Below are 9,929 nucleotides of genomic sequence, written 5' to 3'. Positions count from 1 at the left end.
GACATTTGGCACTTTTTGTAAAAAGCATAAAATTATGTTAAATTTAAATTTTTGATTATAATGAATATATTTGAGGTTAAAAAAGGCATAAATACTTTTGAAAACTTGAACGTAAAAATAATAGAAAATATTTTTTTCATTAAATATCAATAAACGCAGTATTCAACATGACTATACATACATACATATGTATTTGCTCGTGCATACAATATAAGTATGTATATAAGATTGGATATAAGTATATATTTTGTGTGTGTGCTGTGTGTATTATTTTTATATATATATATATATATATATACACACACACACAACATATACATACAATATAGCTTATACCGACATTACGTTCTCAAGCGATGAAACGAAGAGTCCGTTTAAAAGACGCATGTGATGAGAATTACATTGTATACGTAGTATGTATCATCAAGGCGTCAATTAAGCATCTGAATTGATAACACATCTTCTATTGAACTTTACGAATCTCATTTCCAAAAACTTACGTATCTGATTTATGATTGTATAACATTCATTAGCTTCAACAACTATGCGATAATAATAACACGTATGTATGTATATCGAAATTTTGATATCGCGTACGACGATCAGAGTCGTTGTTTAGCGTTAGGTAGTAGAAACAGGACAAACGACGGAAATTCGTGATATCGGTTTTCGATTAAATTCATAGATTAACGATAATCATAATCATAAACGAGAATCATAATCCGAGATCGCACGGTTATTTATTTTGTGTAGGAATATTTGTGTACGCAATCGTGATTTTATACTTTGCTCTTCCGTCCGAATTTCTTGTCCTTGTAAACTTCTTACAGTTTAATTTCACGACTTAACGCATTTCCATGATCGCAAGAACATTGGTAAGTACTTAGGTGCCTCTGAATAATTCTACCCTTCCTCCGTCCGATATTCGAAATCTTTCGATGGGGGCGTCTTCGCTGTTTCGAACCGATCGCAAATCGATCTCGCAAATTCCGAATGAAACTCATAGAAACGAGGCCTTCAGATTCCAGGAAACCGATACTAGAAATTCGCAGGCGAATACACGATGCGTTCGATCGAATTTCTGCAACCTAATATTCCCATAGTATAACTTATCGCAAGGTTATCCTGTGCGAATACGAGCAGGGACAACATCCGTTTTAATCCTTCTGTACGTTCGCGAATCGACATACGTTGGAAGCAAGTTTTCGTATCGGTTTCCTTGAACGCGAAGCCTCGCAAAAGTAATTTCTTCCGCATTTTCTACCTACTACATTTTTCGCCATCGCTTCCGTTTTTTATTAGATCACACATGTTACGGGATACTCTCATATTGATGAAAGATCGAAGTCTCACGTAACACCTTATACATATCAGCGTACATCTAGAAAAAAAAATCGCTCCGACATACGTCTTTTTCTTTGTTTTAAGGGCCAGACGAACTAACATCTGCTTCTCGTCTTCCTGTTTCTCACTTTGTTCGTTTTTTGTCGATCGAACATAGAATCGAATCGATCGTAGGTACCTCTGTTTAACAACTAGACGCTATGACCAGATTTCAAGTGTTTTCCGATTGGTTTAAATTACTGTTGAGTAACTCGGTATTTGCGTTGTTTGCGTTTAGCCTCTGCTCTTCCTTCAGCTTCTTCTTCCGCTTGTTTCTCTTGTGCACCCAAAACAAGCTAATGAACAGACAGATGAGGAAGCCAGAGATGCAACAGGCGATCAATATCCACATGTACCTGGCCTTTTTCGTCTCCTCTTTCAATCGCTGTATTTCCGAGCACTGCTCGTACAGTTCCGTGGTTCTATTGCTGAACTCCGGTTTCGTGCATCCCCTTTCGTGCTCTTCGGTGCAGTTGTAGACTGGTCGCGAATGAATTCCGCGGATGCTCAGCCACGCGTTCAACGTCTGGCACTCGCAGCTATTCGCGTCGAATTTGATCGGATTTTTAGATAAGTCAAGGATCTGTAAAGAACAGAAGGAAGCCAGATCCTCCGGAGAAACAGAGGCAATGCTGTTGCCCGAAACGTTCAGGTGCAACAGCGTGGGAAGCGGACCCAGCTGTGGTATCTTGTTAAGCCTGTTCTTCGCTAGCTGCAAGAAGATCAACGGAGACTTCACTTCCATGTTTTTGAATAGGTCGTCGCTCAGTCTATTTTTGGCTAGATAAATCTTTTGGAGATACGGTAACTGGAAGAGACTCTTGGGAAGGGAATCGCAGCCGTTTGTCGACAGATCGATCACCCTCAGGTATCGTAGATTATCGAATGCTCCCTCCTGGATCTCCTGGATGAAATTGTCGCTCAGATAAACATAGGCGAGATTCGTGTACGCCGCCAGACTGTCGTTCGTCAACACTCGCACTCTGTTCACAGACGCGTCCAGCACCTATAGCAAGAATTCGATTCGTTTAATGCTGCAATCGGAAGAACATAATAGTTTGGCAGATAGTGACCTTTCTCCGTCTATGATAACTTACTTTGCCGTTAGTCATCTAGCTTTGTCACATTGATGGTGAAGATGAAGGAAACGCAAATACGGCATCATCGATCGAGCGTTATCGTCTCACGTAATCGCAGAAGAAACACCATACTTTCGTTTTCTCCGCTTTTACCATCAACTTAGTTAGATGTAACTTTCGAAATAGCTTGTTACACACGGACTATCGCTAATCACTATCTTCCGGATTATGTGAAAACTCCATGCTTCGACTCGTCTTACCTGAATTTCCGTCTTCAAATGCGGAGGAATCCATTCGAGGCCTAAATTCTTGCAATGAACTTGGATCATCGAATACCCCCTGCTGTACTTGCAAATCCTCGAAGGGATGTCCTGATCCATGACTAGTGTTGGCCCGGAAAATCCAAGGACCATCGTGTCCCGCATGGTCGCTACGACGAAGCCCAGCATTAGGAGCCCGTTCATCAGAACTGCACTCATGCCTGTAACAGAGAGGCGAGATTTTCTCGTTGAAGCTTCAAGTTTGCTTTCGCGTCCATGCTTCGAGACGTTGGCGACGTTTCGGAAGAGACGCGAATTCTCGAAAATATCGGGGATAACGTCACGGCAGTTTTCGCCCGCGTGAAACTAGCTAGCGTTCCAACGCTCCTCGTTTCGTAACAAGCGAAACTCAGACCGTTCCGCTTGCTCGAAAGGCCAATGAGATACGTACATTCGCGTTACGTTTGAAAACTTATGGCGAAGTAACGTGCGAAAATTCGCCGGCTGCGAATGGCAGGGAAAAAGTATGCGTTGTTATGTAGCGGACTTCGATCCATTATTCTCCGGTGACCGCTCTCGCAAACAATGCGCAAACAATGACGGGAGAATTTCTGAGAAGTATCTTCGATACGGCATTTCACATAGCTGCAACTATAGCTATGGATGCTTTCGCCTCTGTAGAAAACTTTGCTGATCGATGACTGGCTTATAAAATTCATCTGATCGACCGCAACCATGAAACCGCGAACGAGACCCATTTCCCGCGCTAGATTTTCCAGGCTTTTCAAAGTCGAGTCGGTTATCGTTCTTTCGAACAGAGTTTGGTCACGTCTTGTTCGATGCACGCCACGAAATTGCAATCGCGACGCTTTATCGCACCAGTTCCTTATCACGGAAATTGATCGATCAACGGTTTTCAGGATGCCATGGAGGACGAATTCGCGGAAGATGGTTATCGTCGAGTTGCAAGAATTTCTCTCCGTTCAGGCACGTGCCGAAGAAGTCAGTTTATGTACCATGGAAGCAATTCGCGTGGCTGGAGCAGCTAGCGAGCGTTTGACTTGTGTTTATTGTACCAAGCTTTGATGAACTGCAGAACCAGTCCCGGTAATGTAAGCCAACTAACTATATTCTCTGGCCGATAGACAGAACGGAGAGCACGCTCGACGGATACATTTTATGCATCGTTCGCGAAATTCAAAGCCGACTCTCTCGATGCGTTGCGCAAACACCGCGGTACCTGTTTCGCCGTTTCAACTGGGGTTTCCATCTGTTCGACGAATATGCGAATAACTCGACCGATGCAGATCGTTAAAGTTTTAAAATCGTTCAACCCGCCACAACCGCGTCAAGAACCCATAAATTTTTCAACGAGCCTCCGGCTGCAACGAATTCAGGACTGTGGCGCGCGTCAATTAAAAGCTACCGAGTCGTTGCGTTGCTTAAGCGATTGTTGTTTCGAAGGAAACGCACGGAGAGTCGCGAAGGATCAGATAAATACTAGGAATGTACGACACGCGGAAAGGATTCGAAATAACGTGGTAACCGAACAGAATCCCAAAATAGATCGTATTATCGCAAAGATGCCTGCGTTACGCTGCTCGCGGCAACAGGTCTGTGAAACGTATGGAAAAGGCTGAGAGCTCCTCATCGTGGTTATTCGTGGCGCGCTCAAACCATCAAACTTTAAACGTAAACTCGACTAACCGATGGACCGTGATCGACGTTGCTGAAAACGGGAGGATCACCGGGAGGATGAAGGAACAGGAACGAGCGCGTTAACTAGAGAAGACCAAGATGCTTTGTAGAGACGAGAGAGACGAGAGATAAAACGCGACTAACTGCAAGATAGGTGGGCCAAACTCGTGGAAATAAATTAGCGAGTTCTCGTGTATCAGGCGATTCAATTAGTAAGTAAGTTTGGTGAGACCTGTATTGTTACTGCTCCTATTATCCAAATACGTACTCAACTATCCGAACATTCTGTTATCTGAACGCTTTTTCTTCCGGAACAATGTTCACCATTCCGTGTCCTGTAGAAACAGAAACGTTCTACCATCGTTCTAACAAGTACGTACACAGAATGAGATACGAATCTGTTAGAGTACGCGGGACATCTGCCGCTCAACTCGATAAATATCGTCTATAACATCGTACACAGTGTTACTGGGAACATAAACTAGAGCGAAACGAATTCGACGCTCGTTTCACGTTTCAAACTCGAGAAATGATTGCTACTTTATTCTCGTGTCTTGGTTCGGAAAATAGTCGTATACCTGCTCCCTCGTATACGATAAACCAATGAAGCGATGATGCGTGTATTTCGTAGGCTATCGATGCAACCGGTCGGATTCGATGCGACAACACCAGCCTCGGCGCTTTCTCTGTGCTTTGTGCTTTTCAATTTTTCACCCTTGTCACGAACTTTGGAATTCAGCTTGAAACGCGTGCGTTTTACGAGAACAGCAGCACGCGATCGTTCGTAATAATTGAAGTCGCAGGAAAAAATGTAGCCGGCGACCCGAAAAAAATCTACGAGTTTTCAGTTTTTTCAACCTTTCCCGTTTTTCCCGAGCGAGGCCGCGCTGTCCTGCTAGAACAGCCGTAATCGGATGCTCGGTTCGTTCGTTCATACAGCCATCAACGTCGAAATTGTAGGAAAAAATTCGTCATTCGCGATACGAAAGACACGGAGCTGGTAGGTCGCGATGCTCTTTCAAACAATTTATGTTTTCCGATTTTCGAGCGATCACGCGCCATATCGTGCAAAATGATCGTCGTTTTCTTTAAAATGAAACGTATGTACGTATCGTTTACGTCGATGACTACCGATCGTGACTTTACAAGTATTTGTTCGTGAATTTTACGATAACCGAGTCGTCAAGTTGTAGCGTAAAAACGGTAAAAGTTGACAGAATCGTTACTTCCGTGCTTGATACGATCCTAGCCGGAGGTCATCGGTTCGTAAACCGTTTCATCCACGAATTCACATTTCCCTTGTGACTTGTTCTCCCTCTCGATTCGGCCCTGCCCGTAAACATACTTTACGAGCTTGTCCGACGAACACCCCACATTTGTCTCCCTTTTTCGTTTCACCTCTGTGTTTTTCTCAGCGAATTTGTAGTTTTTCCAGCGTCGTCGATCGCTCTTTCTCTAGATCCCTGTTAAAAGCGGAATAAAATCGAAGAAACAACGAACGTTGGTTCCTATTCGTGACTGGATTCACGGGAGTTAAAGACGAGCTTCGTTTCAACAAAATGCATCGAACAGAAATGTTTTCTTTCTTCTACCAGAGTTTTACATGTTTTCGCATCGCGAGATTCGATCCCCACCGATCCGAAGTAAGCCTGCCCATGCTGACATTCGCGTAATATCGCAACGAGACAAACTTTTTAGGAAGCGACATCGGTTCGAATGATATCGCTTGGAAAATATCAGGGTGCCGTGTGGCATTACGCCTGGCCGACGAAAACTGCAGTCATCCGTGACACTTGGAACGCAAAAAGGTGAAAGGAGAGAAATCTTAGAAAGTGGTGATAACCCTCTATGACAACGCGTCGACTCGATCGCTTTCTAGGGGAGACGTCTATCATTTATCGACGCTAAACGTTATATCGCATTCGGTGAACTTTGCTCGTTAAACAGCCGAGTTTGCTCGATACAAGATTGCTTATAATAGTTTCTTTCCCCGCTGTCTTATCTTTCAACCGGTTGGGTAGAATGTAGCAACTTTTGCTTGCCTACGTTTGCTCGATAACAACGATCCCCGGAAAAAATTTTCGGGAACAATATATATTACACAGAACTCGCGGCGATAAGAATCGAAGTAACTTTTATAAAAATGTTATGTACAAGTTATCGCTGATTATTGTATGCTCGGCGGTTGTGATTCGTCACTTCGAGATAAAATTATATAATAATAGCAGGCGAATACGTGGATAACGTTATCGCGATAACGTGTTTGTCTCAGATTTCGACACAATTCCAAGTTATTGCCTGATTTTGAGTTTTACGCGAGTCATCCATTATTTATTAACGTTTATTACGTGCAAGTCATCGATCCACCGCCTTTGATGTAATTCCTCATGATGTATTTACAAAACGCAAGTCTAAAGTCGACATGCGAGCTCATTGAACTTCTCGTAATCGATGTTTGTTTCCGACGTTAATCGTTCCTCATTTCTTTACTGCGCGTTCTCCGTCAAATCGATCGAAGTAAACGACTTAAAGCGGCAATACGAGACACGATCGCTATAGTGAAAATCTGGAATGAAATTGGTTGCAAAACAAGCATACGCCCGATATATCGTATCAACGTTAATTTCCAGCTTCGTAAGAAATCGTCATCTATCGAACGGCGTTCTGAAAGACCTTAAAACCTGAAAGAGCTCGAGGCTTAGAGTTATCAAGGATTGCAGGTATAATCGAATAAAATATTAAGGCGGATGCATCTTCGGTCGAATGAAATTAAATCTCCGACTTCGTAATATGCTTTTTCTTCGAATTCATCGCGCATTCAATACCGAAGCACGCTGATGAAAGAATTCTTATTTTCTTCTAAACGAAAATCAGGACAGACAATTGCAAATACAACTACGACAACTGCGTGATGATAAATTTTTCTTTTAAGGTATCAATCTGTTGCGCGTCCAGCTGCTTCTATTTTACGAATAAAGGCTGGTCGGGCGTTGCTTGATATTCATTTCCAACGCGTGCACAAACTTCTCTCGAATTATCAACGACTGTTAGATAAACGAAACGTTTCCACAAAAAAAAAAGTTACCCGAAGGGGCGCGGTTTAACGAATGGAACGCGGTCGCCGCAATTCTCGCGCTATTTGAAATTTCAATTTCAAATAGTCTGAAATCACGAGCGTTTTTCCGTGAATTCGCGAAATATGCGACAACGGTTGTGAAAGTTGCGTTGGAAATCAGCGAGCGAAATCGGCGAGAAGATTAAACGCGAGTGCAATTTTAGCGAGTGGCAAAGTGCAACGTAGTTGCATCTGGAAATAAAACGGTCAGGAGGAGAGAAAACTGCCGAAAATAACGGCGCAACGAGGCGTCCCGCGATGGAAACAAAAACATCTGAAGGAGACGAGAAGCGGACGGCTGAAAAGACGCCCTTTGTCGCGAGCAAGCAATTTTCCCGGAAATAGCGGTCCATCGGGCGCGCCAGAGATTCGTTTTCGAGAACCTCACGGGATCGCGTAGAAAGAGAAGAGAATTTAACGATGCCGATGAATTTCACAGGTTATTTGTTTAATAGCCTAGGAAATCAAAAGACCAGGCGAATTCAACTTCGAATAATCAAATAATTACAATTTGCAAACTGCGCGTTGTTTCGATGTAAATTCCAACGAATCTGCGTGAAAGGTGGAGAAACTGATGGAATTTTGCCGGTGAAAATCGATCCTTGAAAGAACGAAAATTAAATGAGGAACGCATCCGTAACGCGCGCGGAGATTATTAACTGTCTGGCGGCGTAATAAAATAACAAGGATAAGATTTATCCCGAAAGATCTAGAATGTAATTATTTCATTATCGTAAAGTTTCTTGCGTTTCTAATATCGCACGTAAAACAATAATATGTACTTTCAACTTTTCATAGGAATTAAATATTCTGAATAAATATAAAAATATTATGATACTATGTTTGACAGTTTGACGAACCTCTCTCTTCCGAGTTACACTGTGCAAGGGTTAACCGGCAGCGTTGATCACGCGTGTTTCGTTAATATGTCATTTTCCGACCGGTCGTTTGTGCAATCTCTCGAAATTAGATTTACCGCGGCACTCGTGTCGCTTGGTTTTCAAAGGGAAACCACTTGTACAATCGCGTGTAACAACATTCTATCGAGCGGAAAATAGTTTTTATTCCAGTAACGTTCCGTGTAAATTTGTCATGATGATGTAACAGTATCGTGGATTGTCGAGCATACAAAGTCATTTCGCGAAAGTCATCTCGTTTGGAAAATCCGTGCAATTTCTGCAGGGGCAACCGTTCGATTGCGACCGGTTTTGTCCGTGTAAATGACAAAAGGCGAACTCGGCCTGGCCACGCTTTTAACCTTGAAACCGTAACAAGAGACTCGCGATTGGCTCTCGAGTTTGGTCCAGACTAGCGTTCGAGATTCCTTTCTCTCCGAACTAGAAGAAAAAGAGAAAAGAGGGCCGAGAAAAAGAGAAGAAATGAAAGTGGAAGGTCGGCAGAGGCGAAAGGCAAACCATCACGGATGGAAAGGGAGGCCAGCTAGTACGGAGAATTGGTATTTCGTCAAAAATTCAGTTGCCGGTGACCCGTTCCTTTTCCTCTCTCCTTTCGTTCCGTGCAAACATTGGGAACAGATATTTTCCGAGCAAACAGTCGTAGTTCTGTCGTAACTCCCATTAACCGGTTGGTTCTTCCGTAGCTGCAGTTTCTAGAGAAAATAAATTAAACGAGAGCGAGCCGAGTGTCACGCTAGCACTCGATATTCGTCGGAACATAGCGCCATCAACGATCGCGTCTCTTCCTCGCTAAAGTTTTTCCAATCTTCCCTCGAGAGAGAACCTCCAAATTCTCGCGATCTTCGAGCCACATAACAGAAATATTTGCACCGGTAGCTATCACGTTTGTTTTCCTCGTTTATTGCGTGTCCTGGATCGCGTCACGTTTCCTGACCCCTTGTCGAACGCGTTCGTGGTCCTCGAAAGACACTCGGAATGCTCGCGCGTTTCAGCTCGTTTCTTATCTTGGTAACGTGTCGAAGAGAGGGAATCGAAATCAGGAGAATAAATGCCAGAGGCTTTACGCGGAGAACATGAGACGAACGAATGATTACGCGGCGACTAGACCAAAAGAAAACCAGAGACAGAGAGGAAGGAAGGCGGGGGAGGGGCAAGTGCTAGCTGTTTATCGGGTCGAGGTCAGATATAGTACAACTTATGGGATTTTTCTCTGCGTCGATAATTAAAAAAAACCAATCTTCTTACTAAAATCTTCGTGCAGGACCGACCGCAATGATCGAAATAAGCAAAGTTTTTCTCCGTTCAAACGAAGGATGAAACCGTCAGCTTGTTCGAGAGTTCGCCTTTTGCCCTGCTCCCTTCTCCATTATTCCGACCGAGAAAGGAGTTTCGTGAACAAGTAAACTCTCTAATAAAGAATCAAACTTCCGGATGTGTTCTTTGGAGATAGTAAGGGCGAGTGAGAGTTATTTCGAGG

General features: G+C 43.3%; 1 protein-coding gene across 3 annotated transcripts in view; it reads right to left on the bottom strand.

The window, feature by feature from the left end:
• Positions 1-956: 956 nt before the first annotated feature.
• LOC117237377 (slit homolog 3 protein) overlaps positions 957-9,929 on the bottom strand; it is a 33,187-nt gene continuing 24,214 nt past the window's right edge. For 2 of the 3 annotated variants that reach the window (XM_033501275.1, XM_033501277.1), the window contains exons 2-3: positions 2,723-2,943; positions 957-2,389 (exon numbers count right to left, since the gene is read on the bottom strand). In XM_033501275.1, coding sequence (XP_033357166.1) covers positions 1,556-2,389; positions 2,723-2,943 — 1,055 coding nt within the window. In that variant the 3' untranslated portion in view covers positions 957-1,555. Of the gene's footprint in view, positions 2,390-2,722; positions 2,944-3,738; positions 4,064-9,929 lie in introns of those variants that run through there. The other variant, XM_033501276.1, reaches the window with a different exon arrangement.

Source organism: Bombus vosnesenskii, unplaced genomic scaffold, assembly GCF_011952255.1.
Source record: "Bombus vosnesenskii isolate JDL3184/JDL3185 unplaced genomic scaffold, Bvos_JDL3184-5_v1.1 scf7180000013370, whole genome shotgun sequence".
In the NCBI taxonomy this organism is placed as follows: Eukaryota; Metazoa; Arthropoda; class Insecta; order Hymenoptera; family Apidae; genus Bombus; species Bombus vosnesenskii.
This window is presented reverse-complemented; position numbering and strand designations above follow the sequence as displayed.